Here is a 21,229-nt window from a genome sequence, read left to right on the forward strand (position 1 = left end):
TTCATTATTATAAATGCTTAAACATGAACGAAAATATATGTACCTAGGAAAATAATTGCTAAAAGTATTTTCTCAAGGTTTAAAATTGTCCGAAATCGCTAGGTACGTATATTACTACGAATCTCTGCTCTCGAAATGAAAAAAATCTTTACGCGTGGATTAATAGGAATCCCAGCTCCCGGAGTGAACAAAAAAAAACTTTTGTTCATGAATTGTTAAGAATCTCTGCCTCCGGAATGAAAGAAAATCTTTGATTTGCTTACAAATTTAAACAAATATCTTGATTTTTTGCGATAATCTTTTAAAATAATAACGAGGAATATTTTAAACATTATCATAATAATATTACATGTTGTGTTCTTTACTTTAATGCATTATTTCATATGAGAATCTGAGAAATAACATTTTTTAAGTAAACGTGAACCATAAAAAATACTTTTTCGAGGTATTTTTATTCTGCAAAATTCATTTGTTAGTTAATACACACGAACTTTTGCTTTTCAAATCATACTTAAAGAAACAAAATCTTTTTAGAATCTGCTTTAAAAGTCTAAACAGTTTTGTAGAATTTTTGTGCTTAGGTATGAACAATAAAATTAGTTGAATAATGAATACTTATTCTTTACAGAACCGATTTAGGTTCCTTTCACAAGCTCAACATATAACTTGTAATATTTTTCTTTAAAGATCATTTTCACATAATAGTTTATGTTGTAGATTAGATATGTGTGGTTTGAAAAATTTCAATGACTTTCTGGCGGCAACACCCGCCATATTTCCACCCGCCATTTGCAGGCCTCTTACCCTGTGTCGGGCGGCAAGCTTGGCAGCAACCAAGTCAATTCTTGATTCATAACACCACCAGGGCACGTAATAAAAGTGTGGCTGTTATAAAACTTAGAATCATCTACCGGCTTTTGTCCGGCCGGAACCGAAACTCCCGTCGGCTCTTGTCCGGCCAGGACCGAATTTCTCATCGGCTCTTGCCCAGCTGGAACCGAAACTCCCGTCGGCTCTTGTCCAGCTGGAACCAAAACTCTGATCTGTTCTTGTCCAGCCGGAACCGAAACTCCCGTCGGCTCTAGTCCGGCTGGAACCGAATCATTCAGCGGCTCAACACCCGCCGTAACAAAGTTATCAACGACTACAGTATCGTTACCAATATCATCAGGAATAACTGCAGCACAACTAACATCATTATCAGTAATAACCACGGCAACACCCGCCGTAGCCAGGTTGTCAACGGCTGCAGCACTAGCAGAACCAAAAGGTGCATCAGCAGCGTTACAAGCAGAACCAACAGGTTCAATAATAGCATCACAAGCAGCACCAACAGTCGGCTGCGGCTGAACATCTGAGCTTTCTGGTTTTAAAAACCCTATAGCTTCACTTTCCAACTCGAAATCTGAGCAGACAACATACCTACTCTTTGCTAAACCATTAGCACTAACAGCAAAATATCCAGATCCAAACAGGCTGGAGTAAAGCATGGTTTCTCCTACTGAACGTTCAGAGTAGGGAAACATCGATGGGTGCAGGTGCCCTACGAGCAAATCAACCTGCCCATTAACCAAAGTAAAATCTTCAGGTTTCATATCAAACAAAACAGCTGCCTCCACAGGATTTATGGAGCAGATCGCCTCTTCAGGACCAATGAGAGGCACTACCACAGGTTCTAACATGTGATAATTCTTGTGTCGATCAACTAAACATAGCTTGACCGTCGGGAAACATTTAACTTCACCGTCAGCTAGAGAAATTCTTGCTGAACGTCCAGTAAAAGGTAACTGAAGTTTATTAACAAGTGACTGGGTTACCATTGAAGTAGTTAAACCAGTGTCCCACATGGCGTTCACTGGGACCTTCTGGCGATTAATATCAATGACGTCTAATTGCTGTAACATTAACATTAGGTTCGCCTCAGGGGAAGTATGTACTTCATAGACGGCGGCAGCCATATCAACACTCTCATGCACAAGGTTGTTATGGGCCTGACCACAATTGTCCACTTTGCAGCCGCCTATTACATCTGCCTTCGGGCAATCCACAGATTTATGCCCTTTCTGCAAACAAATCCAACAGCATCCAGCGCTCTCCACAATACTCTTCCTGTCTGGCACTGACAGGTCATGAAATTTTGGGCACTTGTAAAGTAAGTGCATCTCATTACAGCCATTAACAAAACATGACTGCTTCATCTTAGATTTACCAGGTTTACCTACGGCGGTAGCGGCTGTCGCAGGGTTACCTTTCTTCTTAGAGGGGGTGTCCATATCAGTCGAACACCTCATCAAAATGGCGCCCCGCTGTTCTTCAATAATCTTCAACAGCTTTGGGACGTTTAGGACATCCATCGAGCCCAATGATAAATTGAGCTTATCTTGAAAATCACGTGGCAACTTCTTGGATAACATTTCCAGAAGTATCACAGTCAACCACTGGCTAGTGGTAACTTCATCATCTTCATCATCTTTAGTCAGCTGCTCCAGCTGGCTAACTGCACCACCAAACTCTGCTAACATAGTCACAATCTGGTTGGAGTCCGACGGTTTAGACTTCTTCTCCCATTGGTTGAAAAGGCAGAGCATCTGACGTGTCTTTGACTTGAAACGCGCGTCAAGGTAAGCCCACTGAGATTCATGCGATTGAATCTGAGTTAATTGGAGTCTCAGCTCTTTATTTCTACAGACCTTCTCACTGCTCAACAATAACTGCAAATACGACGGGTCTTGTCCTACAGTAAGCTTTTTAAAAGTGTCTTTAAAACTTACGTAGGATGCTTCCAGGCCGTCGAAAGATGGAAGAAGACGTTCGGCGACACGATTCATATATCCTGGCGTGAACATAGAACCGGCGGCGAACTGTGATGTGCCAAACGGTGACACAAATGGCGATGCTGTCGAGGCACCCGCCGTCGTCATGGGTGGCTTCACAGGTTCAAGCTTAACCTCAGCCAGCCGTTTCATCAAAGCAGACAAGGTGTTTATAATTGCATCAGGCAAGGGAAAATATGGCCCTTTAATAACTTTCACAATCTTCAAACATCGATCATAAAGTTCAGCCTGATGGTTAGGCAAATTATCACCAACAACATCAACAACACTTTGAATGTCACTAAGCTCTTCTATAGCATCAAGAGCATCTTTCAAGGCACTATAGTCTTTTTGTACAGTAACTATATCAGAATAAATGTCACTAAACTCATCAAGCTCTTGGATTCTCAAACCAAAAACCGCCCATGATGCTGTTGAACGTTTCGAACTTGTCGTGGACAAGGATTGACTCCTTAGTGAGATGTCTAACATTAAGTTCTGAAGTATCACTGACCAACTTCATCACTCTATTTAGCTCACTGGTTAGTGCATCAACGGCTGGACGCAGCCGCTTACTCAACTGTTCACCTTTATTCTTTTTAGGACCCATAATTGTCACTAAAGTTAACTGTACTGATTATGACTATAATAATAATGTGTGGTAAGGTATCACAACCAACACATTTACAAAACTTCACAGAATGTTCTTAGCTGCATCTGTTCTGTCTTGTTTTCATTGTTTCGGAACGCATGCCTAGCCGTTCTTGAAATCTTATCTCCAAGCCCTCCGAATGACCAACATAGCGAAGTTTACAAATGTGTATTTATTACCATGAAAACAGTGAGTCTAAAACAAAAATATAAGAATTAAATACATAAAATTAATGATAAATATTTTTGTAACATCGAGGTTGCGTGATTTCAATTTAATAAAAAATATGAAATTTCTAAAAAACTTTAAATTGGCACGAAACATATTAAATCGCATCAGAAATTGATAATTTTAGAATAAAATGATCAATAATATAAAAGTAAATATTCGTATGTCAAAACTTAGCAGTTAAATGGTCTATTTATTGAAAAATTAATGATTTGAATCTCTTCATAAAATTATACCATTCTACGCTTGTTTTTCAAGAATTAAAGATAAATTCTTACCACATATGATGTCAAACTAAGCAGGAAGGCTTATTTGAGATATTCCACACATCAGAGCGCATGTATATTCAAGCAATACATTATTTTCAATCACGTAGCTCCTCACGTGGGACTAATCAAAGGAAAAGTGCGCGTTTCTTTTGTCCGTTTACAAGCCACGCGCCGCGCGGAGATAGTTAGGAATGCCGCGTAACACACTCATTCTCTAGGAAATTTGGTGTAAGGAAACAGGGATTAATGGGTTCGAACTTGCCAGGGAATACAAGAAATACATACCGAAACAGATTGAAAAAATGATAGATAATTTCAAAGAAATAGATCAATAATATGATATTATAGGATAACATTTCATAAACAAAACAGAAAACTAGACAGATAAAAAGAAACAGACATTTTAATTAAATATTTTGCAGGGCCGCCTCTCCATATCCCTGGAGCACGGTGTGAGTGGGCCCCCCTCGCCCACCCTCACCACCTCAGTCTCGCCATCCCCCCACCACCATCACAACTCCTCCGCCAATGACATCATTGTGAACCAGACACCACGTGACTACCACCACCACCCGCGTGACGTCATCAGCTCCCCGACACATTCTGAGCGGTCAGCTACCATGAGTAGGCTGCAGAGTGGCGGGGGAGGGGCTGGGGGGAGTGCCGGTGCTAGGAGGATGGGTGGCGGAAAAATTATGGGGACCGGAGCATCAGAGTACAAGTCAGCGGCCTGTCTTCCACAGGTATGGCTGGACGTACTTAACATTAGAGTCCTATTTGTAGAGATGCCCATTTGTCTAAGGAAACCGTATTTTACAAAGGTGTTGGTGGGGGGGGGGGGGGGTTAGGTTCTGCAAAAATTCCGTAAAGGTGTAAGTTTTAAGGCCTCAAATCAAAACAGTAGTAGAACGATAATATTCACTAAATGTGTGTATTCCTTATTGAAAAGAACTATAGACCAAAATATTTTTTTTTAAATTTAATATAAATTTTAACGTTCTTCTACTGTATTTAAGCCTTAAAACTCACACCTTTACGGAATTTTAGCACAATCTACCTGCTCCTTTCTTAAAATGACTAAGTACCCATTGAACTAACTATCAGACAACATCCACAGATTTAAAGCTTCCTTATCACTACAGGAATATACTTTTTTCAGGTTCATATGAGACAGCGTGAACGGATGAAAGCCCGGTCAGATTGGTTTCTGTCTGAACCCTCGGGCTTGGTTACTGTAAGAGTTAGGTAACTTAGATAGATAGTCGCCAGCTGGACATATAGATGCGACTGTTTGGATAGTTAGAACATCACCCATTAGCGTAGGAAATATAGACTCAGCCAAGTTGTTTACAAAAGAGCAGAAATCAATTTGCTTGCAGACGATAAGGTTTTCACCACTTGGGCCAGGCAGTTGTTTGGGTTACACTTCTATACTTGAACCATAACTGTTAGATAGATGGACAGTTGCAAGATAGATATAGTAAGATTAGCTTAGTTTTTATCTAAATGAATCCTTAATTTTAGATACAGTTAAAGTTAGGTAAATTAAATAGATAAATAGATTAAAGATTAACATTGTTAGCTGATATTCAGATAGACATACACACGCAGGGCATATAAAAGATACACTGGAAAAATTATGCAATGAAATATAGATAGATAGTTGCTTATTTAATTAAAATTGGAGGATAAACAGATCGATGGATTGGACACGATAGATAGATAACTGCTTATAATATTTAGGAATGATCCGAACTTACTAGCCAGTAGTGGAAGACCTATTTCATTGGGACAAACCCCTCAAACTTTATCACCTGAAAGGTATCATAAAACTTTTCCAGTATCGCTTCGAAATTGATTGATAACCGCTGGATTAGAACCAGTTCTCAGCCAAACTGAAAAAGCATTAATTTACAGACAATTTTCCATGAATATCAAAATAAAACTCATAAAATAAATACCAGTTTTGTTATCCTGGGCCTTCGGGACTTACAAAACTTGTTTTTTATCTTTTAATCATTTATTTTGATATCCGCGGAAAGATGTCTATAATACGTTGCGATAAGGGGGGGGGGGGAAGTTTTGACACATTTGCGTAAACATAAATTTTTTTTTGAAGAGTTAGAAGTCAACCTATGAAACAAAGTATGCATATTTTTGAATGTTATTTACATATTTGAAGAAAAAATGCATATTTTGTTTCATAATTTGACTTCTAACTCTTCAAAAATAAAATTTTATTTTTATTTTTACCTGTACAGAGAGGATCTGGAGGCCTGCAGCTCCTGAACTTGGAGGCCTATCCAAAAAATCTTTAAACTTGGGAAAACCCTTCATTTAAGAATGATTTTATCCCTAATTCATTCATTTAGCCCGTGTCCTTCTCATGTAGATTCATCATCAGCTGTTGCCAGGTCTAGGAATCTGGCCGTAGCAACAGGGTTTTTCCAGAGGTCTCCGACTGTGAGGTTCGTTGGTTTATTTGGACAGTTAAACAGATGAGTGGTGGTGTGGGAACTGTCACAGTTAGGGCATTTATCTGTCACAGTTCTGTCGATGCGGGCCTTGTAACTGTTCAAATAGACCAGATCTCAGCTGTGCTAGTGTTGATCTGGTTGACCTAGGCAGCTTCATCTCAGTCTTGCTGATGTCTGGAGGTTTAGTTTTCAGTACTTTATTGTTATCAAGGTTTTTGATAACTTCTTGTACTGATTTGGTGTGAATTTGTTTCAACCTTGACTTGTATTCCTTCTCTGGCAGATTAGGACGAGAAATTTTCTTAATTTCTTTACCAAACTTAGATGTAAGGGTTTGTTTCATCTGCCGTGGAGGGGGGCGTCTGTTCAGGTTGGTTCTGTTGGGATGATTTTCCCGTTGTGTGCCAAGTAAAAATTGCTTACTAAGCATTTCACAATGGGGCCGCACAGGCATGACTTTAGTTTCAGAGTGCAGATGGTCTATGTTCGTCATTCTGTGGCAACCAGTGGCGACTCTGAGTGCTGCATTTTGGGCAGTTTGAAGGTGTTTCCAATTTGTGTCGCTTAGTGTTGGTGTCTAGATGGGGGCGCAGTAATTGAGGGTGGACTGTCCAATAGCTTTGTAAGTATTGACAATTACCTCTTTTTCCTTGCCCCAACTGCTACCTGCCAATGCCTTAAGGATGTTGTTCTTGGACTGTACAGATGTTTTCATATTGGTAGCGTGTTCTTTGAAAGTAAGCAAACCATCAAATGTAACACCAAGAATCTTGGGTTTCTTAACCGTGGGTACACTTTCTCCTGCTATTTCAACACCAAGTTCAATGTTGATTTCGTTGGAACTTGTTGTGAACAGGGTTGCCGAAGATTTAGAGGGTGAGATGTTCAGATTTCGACTTTTGAACCATGTGTCAAGTGTGGATAGGTAGATGTTGATTTCCTTGACTATAGGTTCGATAGCAGGGCTGGAGTTTAGGATATTTCCATCATCTGCATATGATACAAGATTAATGGAGCCAGGTGGTGAGGGCATGGATGACATATATAAGTTGAAAAGTACAGGGGACAGGACACCTCCTTGTGGGACACCCTGTTTGACTTTCCTGTATTTGCTCTTGGAATTACGGAACATTACATATGTCTGCCTACCTCTGAGATATGAACAAAGAAATTTCTTGATGTAGTCGTTCAGGTTAAGTTGGTTTATGTCGTCCAGCAGGATCTGGTGGTCAACCGTGTCGAAGGCACGGGACAGGTCGTTTGCAACGGAGACGGTTCTGTGTACTGGCTTTTTCCTATTTAGACCATTGTTGATGTGGTCTAAAATACTCTGGAGTGCAGTTGTGGTTGATCTGCCCTTCCTAAAACCATGTTGGTGATCGGCAAGTTGAACAGCTTCATTTACATAGGGAAGTAGGAGAGCTTCAAGGATCTTTATTGCAGGAGAAAGGAGCGAAACAGGTCTGTAGCTTGGTCCAAGGTCTGAAGATTTGCCGGGCTTTAAGAGGGGGATGATCTTGGCAGTTTTCCACAGGCTTGGGATGACAGAGTCCTTCATGCATTTGTTGAAGATGTTGGTGAGAAATTTGATTGCATGTGGTCCGAGATGTTTAAGCATGAGAGGCGAAATGTCATCAGGTCCAAGAGCTTTGGAGTTCTTAGCCTTCTTGATAGCTGCGCTGGTCTGTTCTGGGGTGAAAATGATTGGTTGGTTCTTGGCTTTCCTCTTCATGGCTCTCAGAGTTTTCCTAAGTGCTTGGAGAGGTTTTTTGTCAGAAGGTGGAGTGTACTGCTTGTTGAACTGTGTTGCTATATCCTTTGCATTCAGGTAGGTTTTGTTATTGAATTGATTGATTGATTGATAAGCCTCCAGCAGGAATTGTCATCACAGTTCTTTTTCTGTTCAGTTCAAGTTATGCCCGTGTCGAGGTTGAGAAAATTCGCCGCCTGGATAGGCTGAGTCCATAGGGATAAAACAGTTAGGTTGGTACGATTTTGAGGGCAGTTGAACAAGTGGTTAGTAGTGTGGGTGTGTATTTTACAGTTGGGGCATTTGTCGTCTGTTGATTCGTTGATTCTGTGAAGGTAAGACTTCAAAAGTCTGGAGTATCCAGATCTTAATTGAGAGAGTTGTGTTCTTGTGGCTCTGGGAAGTCTTTTCTCTTCTATATTGATTTCTGGGGGATTTCTCTGTAAGACTTTGTTTGGTGGATATTTTGATAGAATTGTTTTGACTTCTTTGGTATGTATTTCTTTGGTTTTACGTTTAAGATTGTCTTTGGTAACAGGTAAATGACTAATTATGTTAGGCCTGTAAGTTTGAATAGAAGGTTTGATTTTTCTTGGTGGAAGGGGTTTTGAAGTGTGTTTATGGTTAGGATGGTTTGAAACAAAGTTTGACAGGAGAAACTGTTTTGAAATCATTTCACAATGATCTTTAATTGGCAAAATTTTAGATTCTCTATGAAGATGGGGTTCTGAAGACATCTTTAGATTGCCTGTAATTATTCTGAGAGCTTGATTTTGTACAGATTGAAGTTTATCCCAGCTGGTATCAGATATGACAGGCGTCCATATTGGTGCAGCATATTCTAGAACACTTCTACAAATAGATTTGTAGGTGGTACTGAGTGTTTCTTGATCTTGGCCCCAGGTGGAGCCAGCTAGGGATTTCATCATGTTAACCCTTGACTTAGCTGTGTCAGTTACATTTTTCACATGTTTAGCATAGCAATACATTGTATCAAATGTAACTCCCAAGAGTTTTGGTGTTTGTTCATGGGGAACTTCTACATTATTCATGTATATAGATGGTTTGATGTTGAATTCTTTGGTATCTGTTGTGAAAAGGGTCACTGTAGATTTCGTTGGTGACACCTTAAGCTCTCTCTCCTCCAGGAAATTCAGGACTGCTGGAATGTATTTGCTGATGGTTTCAGCTAATCTTGGTATCGGATTTCCAGTGGCATAAATGCTTATGTCGTCAGCATATTGAACTACCTGAATGTTCTCTGGGGGGTGTGGTAGGTTTCGAAGGTAGAAATTGAACAAGATAGGGGAGGTGACTGCCCCTTGTGGAACCCCTGCTCTTACATTACGGAACTTAGAAGAAGTGTTTCTGAAGTTTACCTGGGACTTTCTGCCTTTAAGGTAGCCACAGAACCAACGTTTAAGTGTCGGAGGTAAGGTAGATCCATTGAGGTCCTTAAGTAGCTTGTCATGATTTACCATGTCAAATGCTTTACTTAAGTCGATCTGCAGGAGAACTGTTCTATCAGGTTTCGCTGATAATTTCTTGTTAAAACCATTGGTAACTTGCTCATTAAAGTCGTTGAGAGCTGTTACTGTACTATGGTCTTTCCGGAAGCCATGTTGGAAGACAGGGATGTTAAGGTTTTCAGTTAATGATGGGAGAAGAAGTCTTTCCAGGATCTTAATGGCAGGACAAAGAAGGGAAACAGGTCTGAATGAGTCGGATTCATCTGAGGGTTTATTTGGTTTAAGGAGTGGAATGATGACTGATTTCTTCCAAATGTCAGGTATATCGCTGGTGGTCATGGATAGATTGAAGATTTTAGTTAGGTAACTAACTCCAATTGGTCCAAGGTGTTTTAAGTGTAGGTTGGTGATGTTGTCAGGTCCAGCGGCCTTTGAGGCTTTAGAGGCTTTTATGGCTTTCCAGGTTTGTTCAGGGGTGAAAGAGATGTTTTCATCAAGTTCATTCTTTTTGATAGATTTAGAGATAACTCTAGAATTTTTGGAGCTCTGATGTCGGACTACAGAAGTATACTGTTTGTTGAAACCATCTGCAATATCCAAGGAGGATGTAAGGTATTTTCCCTTGAATTTGATGGCTTGGTTGTTGTTAGAGTTACTCTTCTTACCATTCAAGTTCTTTATTAACTTGTATAATTTAGTTGAACACTTGATATCTGTTACCTTTTCTCTCCATTTAGATTTCCTGTGTTGATTTATCTCTTTAAGGATGTCTCTGTTGAGAATGGCTATTTCAGGAGAGTTAGGGTTGTTAATTCTGATAGCATCTCTGGTCTTGATCTTGTTGGCAGTGGCTGTTGGGATTTCAGGTATGATTTCTTTTATGCGGCCTCCAGGAACACATTTTTTAGAAGCTTTATTGATTATTTTCCTGAATTCTTTTTCAGCATTGTGTACATTAGTTGGTTCATTTAACTTCGAGAAATCTGATTCAGTGATGGTATTGAACTTATTCCAGTTGGCTTTGTTAAAGTTAACAAATTTTCTGAAGTCGTTTTTGATAGGCTGGATGGTGGTGCTTATCTTAATTATAATAGGTAGGTGGTCAGAACCAAGGCTTGTTTCTGTTCTCCATTCGACACTGTTTATAAGTGATGTTGAAGCAATTGATATGTCTGGGGATGTTGCAGAGCCGTTGGATGGGACTCTGGTTGGAGTGTTTTCATTTAGAACCCCAAAAGGAGAGTTTCCAATCTCATCTGCTAATTCAGAACCCCTGTTATCTTGAATGTTAGAATGCCAGAGCAGGTCGTGGGCATTGAAGTCTCCAAGGATAAGAGAGTCACCAGGGAGCAGAAGAGGTTGGATATCAGGTTTGAAATGCCTTTGAATGCAATGCCTTGGTTCTCTGGTTGTTGTGGATGGTTATTTAAACTTTTTATCGTTTTCCAGAGTTTCTTGGAACCCGCCTGACAGCTGGCAAGGTGTTCCTGCCACTTGTTTTTGCGATGGTTGTTGATGACATTGTTGATCTCTTTGTTTAGATCAGGTATTCTATTGTCAGCTGGGTCGGTGTTCTTGATGTTGTCTCTGTTCTCTATCAGTCTTACAGCTTCGGTAGGAAGAGCATTTAAGATTTTTGGGGATGCGGCCAGCAGGAATGAATTTTTTAGAGGCTTTTTGGAGGGTTTTTCTAAAATGTTTTTCAGCTTGGTGGATATTTGTGACTTCTCTGGCATTAGCAAAAATATTTTCAGTGAAGGATTGGAACTTTGGCCAGTCAGCTTTTGAGAAGTTCATGAAGGTAGATGGGCGAGAATTAAACTTTTTAAGTTCAGCTGTAATACTGATAATTATAGGCAGATGGTCTGAGCTTAGTCTGTTTTCTACCTGCCATTTGGAGGTAGCTAAGAGGCTAGCAGAGGCGATGGATATGTCTGGTGATGTTGATGAAGTGCTGGTTACTCTGGTAGGGAGGTCTTCATTCAGAAAACCACAGTCCTGCCCTGTAACGATGTCGGCAAGGGCATTACCTCTGGCATCAGGTGTTGAGCCAGTTAACCATAGTTCATTGTGGGCATTTAGGTCGCCACAGACAAAGTAGTTTTCACCAAGATTGTCGAAGAGATTATCTAGTGATGGAATATATCCCTGGCTGCAACTACTCTGTGGTGGAATATACACATTGCGTATAAACAGGGGTGAGTCTTCCCCTGGAATGCTGATGGTCATTGACTCAATGTGTGGATCCTGTTCCAGGCTCTGAGGAGTTTTCTCGAGTGTGAAACAAACTTCCTTATGAATAAGGAAAGCAAGTCCGCCACCTTTGTTGACACCTCTGTCCTGTCTGATGAATGTGTATTCAGGGGCTTTAGGATGTTTAGATTTAGCTGTAAGTTTAGTTTCTTGAACAGCCGCCACAAGAACCTTGCGTTTCTCCATGTAATCTAATAGTTCATCAAGTTTACTACTAATTCCGTTGATGTTCCATTGTAGTATTCTGCAGTTATAGCTTGAGTTGTTGATGATAGGGGGGGCAGGGGGAGGGGTAGTACGATGGGGGGGAGGGGGGTCACGACGGGGGGGAGGGGGTACACGACGGGGGGGCGGGGGGTCACGTTGCGGGAGCAGGGGGGCTCGTTGTGGGGGTAGGGGGGCTCTAATAACCCTAATAACCTGCCCTCTCAGTCCAAAGATAATGCCTATACTCACTGTTTACGCAAATGTGTCAAAACTTCCCCCCCCCCCCTTAACTATTCCATATTCTAAAGTAACTTGGCGTGTGTTTGGTAATCTCTAGACTGGTAGCTCTTTTTCAGAAAAGATATTTTTCTGTACAGGTTTTAGTTAATTCATTGACAATTTTATCAAAAATGAATTTAAATCCATATTTTATTATGATTTACAAGTTAAAGCATAAATGATAAAAAAAATCTGTTTCTCTTTCTTATGACATGAAACTTATTTTCTTTAAAATTGTTGTTATCTTGTATTGCAACTAATCTAAATGAATACCAGGGATCTAAAGGGGATAAGACAATGGCCGATAAATTGATGTACATTGTACATCCCCCATGATGATATACAAAATTACCCCTTAAGTAGATTAAAATTAATGATTGAATCGTTTGAACACAGCAAGTTAATGATCCAACCAATCAAAGTCCATTAAAGTCCCCAAAGTTGTTAATCCTACGGATAAGAAAACCTATTGTAAAAGTTTGGGGACTTTTGTAATATACAGCCCATTGTCCCTTCTCTATCTGATAATTCTCCTTGATTATCTAGGCGTGCTGTGGTTTTGGGTCCAACAGAGGTTGACCCACAACAGCTGTTGTACCTCCAACAACAACAACCTGCGACAAACCAACCGCCGCCTCCACATCAAACATCTCTTACAGGAATGTGTTGTTAAATATTATATTTGAATAAAATGAAAATGAGTATTAGGGAATAATTTAGGGGGAAAATCCCTTCAATAAAGGGGGGAGGCGGATGTGCCACTTTTTGAAACCAAAACCAAAAGTCAAAAAAGGAACTCATCTAAAAAAAAGAGTTACAGGTCTAAGATTTTGCATGGCAGTTGCTTTATAGGGGTACAATATGGAACTGTGAAGAAACGGCGGCGCAACCGCCGAAAACCGGCGTTTCCCGCCGAAATTTTTTTGCCTTTTCTCGGCGGTTTTCGGCGGTTGCGCCGCCGTTTCTTCACAATTCCATATTGTACCCCTATAAAGCAACTGCCATGCAAAATCTCAGACCTGTAACTCTTTTTTTAGTTGAGTTCCTTTGACTTTTAGTTTTGGTTTCAAAAAGTGGCACATCCGCCTCCCCCCATTACAAAACTATTAGGATAATAACTTCTTTTGCAATTGCTCTTCAATAGAATTAGCATTATTAAACATATTACTTGTTAAATCTTCTAAATTGTCAAAACTCCAATAAATAGCTAAACACCATCGTTTGATCTATAGTAAAAATTGGAAATATAGTCTGACTTGTAATTTTAATCAAAAAATGCCTACTTTCTACTTTTTAAAAGCGAAGCTTTTCTATATTTAGGGTCGGTATGTACGTCCGTCCGTAACGGATAGCTTTTTTTGTTAATTTAGGCATGTTAGAATTGGCCTATCGATTTCAAATTTTGCATGGTGATTCCTTTAGTAGTTAGGTTCGATTTAGAAAGCGTAGCAACTCTATAATTTCCGTACGTACATTTTAATTATGTTGATTTTTTTACTTTTTAACAACAAATTTTTATGTGATCTAATCATCCGGTTGATCTGATTTTTTTGTATATTGATTCCTGGGACAACAAAGTATAATGTTATAAGCGAAGCAACTCTATAATCAAGTCCTAAATATGTAAGTATGTCCATAAACATTATCCTGTATGAAGCAGTTTTTCAACAAATTTACTTAAAATTTTGCTTCGACTCTTATACATTTATATTCTGATTATTCAGTTCTGATACTATATAAGTGTTCATGTCTGTTTGTCCTACCTTTTCAGTGCTTCACTTTTATGGATGTTGTCATCCTTGTTTATATAAAACTTCACATGATATGCAGGGAAGAAATTAGATCAAAGCGCTTCGACTGCTGTTTCAATAACTGGGAAACCTCCAGATGGTCAACCTTTCCAGGTTAGCTGATAGATAGAAAATGGATAGTTAGATAGATAGACAGTTGTACAACAAGGTAAACAGATAGATAGATAGATAGAAAATGGCTAGAAAGATAGTTGTACAAACAGGTAGAAAGATAGGTTATCATATGCCTAAATACCTGGAAAACTGGAAGGACAATTTTTCCAGTCTGGCAGATAAGACTGGTTTGTAGATGGGACAGACAACAATACGGACAGACAGAAAAATACACATGTTTTAATAACAGCAGACCTTTATTTGACAATTATTGAAATCAGGGTGTCGGAGCCGTTTAATTTTGATGCGGCTCCGGCTCCGCGGAGCCGTATCTGGAAATACGGCAACGGCTCCTACCTTAAAATTAATATATCAATTTTTGTTCACTATTGAATTTGATAAAATAGAATAATTAGTATTAAATATTTTGCTTTTATTTGATTATAGCTGTATAAAAGTAGAAGGATGTGTGTCTATTTGTTAAGTAACAATAGTTTTTCAGTTTATCATACGGAAATAGACCGTTGCCAAATTATAATATTACACTAAAAAATCATTTTTAGCTAATCTGGAGCCAGAGCCGTTTTTAACGAAAAATACGGCTCTGGATCCGGCTCCACCAAAAATGTTGCTGCTCCTGGCTCCCGGCTCCGAAACACTGATTGAAATAGATTTATAGACATTCAGACTGACTGGCAGATATGTACCTAGTTTATTAAGATAAACAGAATGATTGTGGGGGAAAAAATTTGGAAATTAAATAGTTAGACTGACCAGGCATAATAAATAGATGGATAGAAAAATAGAAATGGTCAGGTATGAAGATTAGATAGATTTCTACTCAAATTAATAATAAGACGACTTTTATATTTTCAACAGGGAGGAGCCGTCGCATTGCGGCGTAGGTTATCTGACAAGGACAAAGAGCGGAGGCTGGTGCGCAGATCTAGCTCCAAGAGGAAGGATAAAGAGAATGGGGGTGCGGATCCGGGACAGGCACAGGTAATTACAACCTTCCTTATCTCATAGTTCTATTAGACTATTACATTTTATTTAAAAATAATCTATCTTGATTTGGATCCGTTGGAAACTACATAGGTATTTCTTTTAAAAAACACAGAAAAATATTAAATAGCTTAAAAATAACTAGATACTTGTTTATTTATTTTTACAAATAAAGAAAATTACAAAGCTTCAAATCATAGACTTAATAGAATAAACTTCTAAGATATATTTTTTAAGAGTGGACCTGCGTTGAAAAGAACAAATTCCGGGGAGGGGAACACTCCCTCCCTGTCCAGAACACATTCACATGATAGTCACAAGGTAAGCTTATGTCATTTTGTGTGAAGATTCCTTATACCACTGCACTGGGCGTTTAATCTGTCCATGGGAGAAATTCACTTTGCTCGGCTCTTATAATATGTTAAAGAAGGTGTTTACCACACGGGCGTCAAAGGTCTTTTATTTTAGGGAAGGGCGATAATCAAATGTACTTAAGATATAATACAGCTCTCCGAAATTTGTTTAGTGGGGGGGGGGGGGGGTGGGAGACAACCCTTTAACCTTTCCCTCCCCTCCCCTTAAAAAAAAGATTTTTCTTTCTATTTTCCATTATAAAATTAAGATCAAATGCTGAAATAATTCTCTGAATTAAAAGCCACGTGTTAATAAATAGAAATATTTCAGGGCCTTCACAGTCGGGGTGGTAGTTTCGACTACCCGGATATCTGCACCCCGCCCGGAGCAGAAACTCCGCTAGCCGCCTCAACTCCGGTTCACACCACCTCGTCCAGATCTTTACCGCGGATCTGAGTTCCAACCCCAGTTTTATTGGCCTAAAAAAAATGATTAGAAACACTACGCATACTAATTATCCTCCTGCTTGTTGAATATAATCAAAATGAAAGAACCTGCATAATAACAAAATATTCTTAACTTATATCTAGGATATTACAATTTTTCATAATATTTTGTAAGATGTGCCTTCAAAGTTTTGAGTAGCTATAATATTGTTAGATCAACAGTTATCATACGCGGCAGCATTTATACTTTAATTTTGTTCTTGTTGATACAATTTAAAATTACATTCCAAATAATTGAAGAATATCCTGTTAGAGGAATCCACATTTTAACACTTATTACTTATGAGCAACAGCCCTCTGATTATTATTAAAACATGTGTTCTACCTGCTGTTGAATTAATAAAGTACTCAGCGTGGTAAAAAGAATTTTAAAAGTAAAAAATCTAACCTAAAACTATTATTATCTAAAAACTATTGATAAGTTGCTGAAAGTATACGGAAATGGCATCATTCACAATGCTTTTAAATAAATTAATACTTAATTTGAATAGGTAGAAAACAATGGTTTCAGGTTAGACTTTTGATTGAAAAATCTCTGTTACCATGGGTAGTTCTTAAAACGTATGTGTATTGTGTGTACAATGACCACGTGCTGCCTTATTATTCTTAATGAAAAAATCTGCCAAACCAAATATTGTCACAAGTGTTTGTTGCTGCAAGTTTGTTATGTGCGCGCATGCCGCGCCAAATCATTGTATTTATTGTTCATATGCTGTGTTTCAATGCGCGCATGCCACGTTTAATTGTATTTAGTGCGCGCACGCTGCGTCTAATTGTATTCAGTGCGTACATGCCACATTCAATTGTTTAAATCTCCCAGATTTAATTTATTACACTTGTCTGTCTGTACCATTGGTACCGAAACGTGTACTGTATAGTGTACAATATTTATCAAGATAATTTTGTATGAAATGTATGTTTAGTATATTTATTTCAACAGATCTGGGAGTGTGAGATATTGTTGCTTCTTTTTCATTTTCATCATCTACTCTTTCAATGTGTTCATTATGGTCATTTCTTTTGCTAAATGGTCAATAACAGAGATAAACATATTTAATTGTGTAAAAATTTTGAAAAATACATCAAATAGTTTTTATTTCAAGAAAATAACAATTTTATGTGTATTGAGATTTAGAACAAATAAATATATTTATCTCTTAAAATCGTAAATGAGGTTCATATTGCATTTTTACTAAAGCATTTTATAAGATAGGAATAAATATAATTTTGATTTTAAAACTTAAGAAATTATGTTTTTAATCCTCTAGTTAAGATCTGTTTTTTTCATTATTTACTTTTTTGCCTTATTTTAAAGTGCACTTAAAATTATACTCTAATTTTTATGGTTGTATTTATTTAATTTTTAACTCACCTATATTATATTTTTTAATTTTTACTGTTATTTAAGTTTTTATTGTAATTTTTTTAACACCTCAGATTATTTTGCATTTTAAACTTAAAGCATTTTATTTCAACTCATTTATTTATAATTTTTTTGTAGGTAAGTTGTGTATTTATTTTTTTCAGATATTTTTAAACCAAATGAAAGAAGGCATTTTATGCAAATTTTCATATATATATTTTCATGGCTATTATTATACTCTATCTTAGGTTTGAAATTGAAGATTTTAAATAACTTTTTTAAACAATAAGGAATATTATTTTCTCAAAATTCATATTCTTTTTGAATTAATTGGTATTCCAACAAATCCTTTGATTTGAAACCTCTAGATGGCATAATTAAAGCTATGAAACGACTGAACCTAACCCCTACAGAATAATATAACCCATCAAAATAATCAATCAATCAAGTCACATGTCTTTCAAATAGTTTTGCAGGTTTTTTTTCCATGTAGTTTTGACAGAATATTAAAAATAATTCAAATCTTTTTAGATGTTTTTACAAACATAAAAAAATAGTTAGATACCTAAAGATCCCTTAGATGACTGAAACGAGTAGCATTTGTTTTTAGGGAAGCTATATTTTAGTCCCCTAAAACTTCATAAAAGAACTTTTTTAAAGAAAAGTGCAAAGTAAAAAAAAAGTTGAATATTTTTTGAATATTCTGTCATACATGTAAAAATTGTAGAAATAAAAAAAAACAATTTACCTACTTAGCATAATAGTTAAAAATATATAATTAAGATATAAAGATAGATTTTATGAAAATATTTATACATCATATATACACATTAAAATATTCAGAATCATACAAAATTTTACCAAAGAAGAAATCATAAATAAACTTTTAACGTTAATTTAAGATATTTGTAATGAGCCACCTATATTTACTGTAATTCATACCTCTAGCCACCGTCTTAAATATTATTTTACCCAGTTTTGCCTTTGTATATATTCATAGTTCTTATATTTATTTATTGTATCTTTTTATATTTATTTACTCTCTAAAAGAAGCATTTTAATTTTAAATTAGTTTATAAGATCCTGAGATAAAAATGTGTATTTTATCAAAAATACATTATTTAGTTGCACCAAAGATTTGATTTGAAACAATTTTTGTAATGGCATTTATTTGATTTAAGCTTTTCTTTTCTTGCTTTTATATAACTTTTTTAATGATAAAATATTAAGGTAAAAATATTCAGTGATTTTCAGATGCCAATTAAATTATTTGTACTTGTATTCTTTTTTAATCTGTGTAAAAATTATAAATTGACTACAAAAAAGTTGGATTTTTTATATTTTTTTTTAGCAGTAGCCTATTTTTAGTTCAGCCCAGGAGCTGCTGATTGGCTCAGTTAATTCAAAGCGACTCGGTTGCGGATTTTTCTAAAATATAGAAGGTCAGCGGCTGTGCTTGCGACTGCGGCTTCAGCTGCTGAGCCCTTAAAAATTACTTCATTGTACGAATTATTGATACTAGACCTATTTTATATTACACAAAAAAATCCAATTTTTTGTAGATAATTTTATATTTCGGCTGATACAAAATTCTTATGTATGGTGAAAAAATGAGTTTTGTTAATTCTTATTCATAATTATCTTTATAATTATAGTTGAAATTGATATTGATTGTGTCTATGTTGCTTTAAGAAAGGTCACAGTAGCTGTATCAAAATATTTATTAACTTGTTTTCAGTCAAACTTTAATTCCATTCATTTTTAATTTTTAGAAATTTTCAAAATTGAATAATAAGTATTAAATTAAAATATCGCACTGTGCGCCTTTTTGTAACTCATTTTGAGATCTGGGTATTTTAAATTTTTTTTAAAAACTTTCGTTAAAGGTTAAAACTTTAAATACACTTAAAATTATTTAGATTAAGTAAGATTTGTAAAATAAGATTTTAAAATGATTTAGATACTGCAAAATGGCTGAACGGCAAAGAAAACACAATCTCTGGAGTTTTAGCAGGGTGGGAGGAGGGGACAATGGATTTTTAATTACACTGGTACTACAAGTTTATAACCACATCATCTTATTAGTTGGCTATCAAACTTTGGGTTTCTCAACTTTTCAACCAATAATTTTAAATTCCTTAACCCAAATTTAAAAAAAAAATATATTTTGAAATACCCAGACTCAAGAAGTAAAGGGGGCAGGAGCAAATATTTTGAAGAATCCAAACTGAAGAATATTTGTGGCTCCCAAACTCTACTGTAAAGTGTCGTCATTTCTAGTGTTAATTTATTAATAAATTTATACTTGTCAATCTTTAGTTGTTGCTTTTTTTTTTGTAGCAAAGCTACTCTAAAGATTGCACTATATATCTCTTTTTCCAGACTGCTGTGGGGGAAATTGATTGGCCATTACTGCAGTACTTCAGTCTTTTTTTAGAATTCTTTGACACCTTGAATTTAACAAAACACTTGATACTATTTCAGGGGTGTATATTCTACATGGGATCCCCGACTCAGGGGGGGGGGGGGGGGGATAAAAATAAGTGGTTGGAGGGTAAAAAAATGTAAAAAATTAAGAAAACTGAAAACATTTTTTCCATTTCCCCCCCTCTTTGGTGAAAAAAAACTAAAAAATGTGTGGTAGGAGGGATAAAATAAATAAAATATAGAGTTCTTTAAATATTTTTCCATTTTCCCCCCTACTTGGTGAGAAAACACTAAGGGGGAAAAAAATTTTGTAGCCGGGGAAAAAAAAAAAATCTTGTGCAGAATATACACCCTTGTACCTACTATTTTGAGAAATTAAACCGCGATGGAACTTCTTTTTGCATTGATATAACCATAAGTATATAAAACAGAAATCTTATAGTGTATATTAATCACCAAGAAAAAAAAGTTGGTGCATAGTCCACTATGGTGAATCAACCTAATCTTGTGTTTAATCAAAGAATTATTTACTATTAGTCATCTCAGTAGTTTTGGTAGGACTGGATGACATAAAAAAGTCAAAAAATAATTAAGCTACTAGCCTGACAATGGAGTTAATTTTCTGTCCCGTTTATAAAGAATATTTTATCGCGTCATGGATGAAAAATTGTTGGTAAAGAAGTCAAGTAAGAAATGTCCTATCAATTTCAAACTATACAATTAATTATTAGAAAGTAGGTATGTTCGTGATTGATATATAGATTCATACGAAATTTTCGTTCAGACGTCCAAACAAGTTTGCTAATCCAGGTCAATGTTCGTCTTTATCACTAGAGGGAGAAAGGGTTAAATAACTGTATCTCCCCATTACAACCGTCTTGTGCAACCTTCCTATTGGGTCATTGAAAATCAACCAATGGTATCGCTTATATTAACACAGCCAAGTAACAGAAAATAATTTAGAAGCAGACGAAAGAAAAATGAAGAGAGGTAGTTGTCTGTATATACATCTATACTATAGATCTGTTGTCTGTCTGATTTGTTTACCTTGTGTTATGGATGCTGTCATCCTTATTTAAAAGCCATTAAGCAGTGAGGAACTTTTGTATTTTTACACTAGTATAAAAAGAACGTTTATTTATTCATTGACCCAACAACTTTGAGGACTTTTATTTTATCGAATTTGTTATTTGATTAATTGGTTCATTAAGTTGAATGTCCAAACATATCAACTACTAATTGTGATCTACAGAAGGATAAATTATGTGTACCA

At 36.7% G+C, this 21,229-nt stretch overlaps 1 protein-coding gene across 2 annotated transcripts in view; it reads left to right on the forward strand.

The window, feature by feature from the left end:
- RhoGAP71E (Rho GTPase activating protein at 71E) overlaps positions 1-19,841 on the forward strand; it is a 38,358-nt gene extending 18,517 nt beyond the window's left edge. Inside the window, exons 16-27 of one of the 2 annotated variants that reach the window (XM_080180112.1) lie at positions 4,385-4,705; positions 5,122-5,207; positions 5,706-5,783; positions 12,944-13,053; positions 14,225-14,301; positions 15,181-15,303; positions 15,544-15,627; positions 15,991-16,540; positions 16,718-17,196; positions 17,341-18,005; positions 18,257-19,380; positions 19,710-19,841. In XM_080180112.1, the coding sequence (XP_080036238.1) occupies positions 4,385-4,705; positions 5,122-5,207; positions 5,706-5,783; positions 12,944-13,053; positions 14,225-14,301; positions 15,181-15,303; positions 15,544-15,627; positions 15,991-16,116 (1,005 nt within the window). In that variant the 3' untranslated portion in view covers positions 16,117-16,540; positions 16,718-17,196; positions 17,341-18,005; positions 18,257-19,380; positions 19,710-19,841. Of the gene's footprint in view, positions 1-4,384; positions 4,706-5,121; positions 5,208-5,705; positions 5,784-12,943; positions 13,054-14,224; positions 14,302-15,180; positions 15,304-15,543; positions 15,628-15,990; positions 18,006-18,256; positions 19,381-19,709 lie in introns of both variants that reach the window. The other variant, XM_080180111.1, reaches the window with a different exon arrangement.
- The last annotated feature ends 1,388 nt before the right edge of the window (positions 19,842-21,229 follow it).

The sequence above is a fragment of the Acartia tonsa genome, chromosome 12 (assembly GCF_053477335.1).
Source record: "Acartia tonsa isolate MP-2025a chromosome 12, ASM5347733v1, whole genome shotgun sequence".
Classification (NCBI taxonomy): domain Eukaryota; kingdom Metazoa; phylum Arthropoda; class Copepoda; order Calanoida; family Acartiidae; genus Acartia; species Acartia tonsa.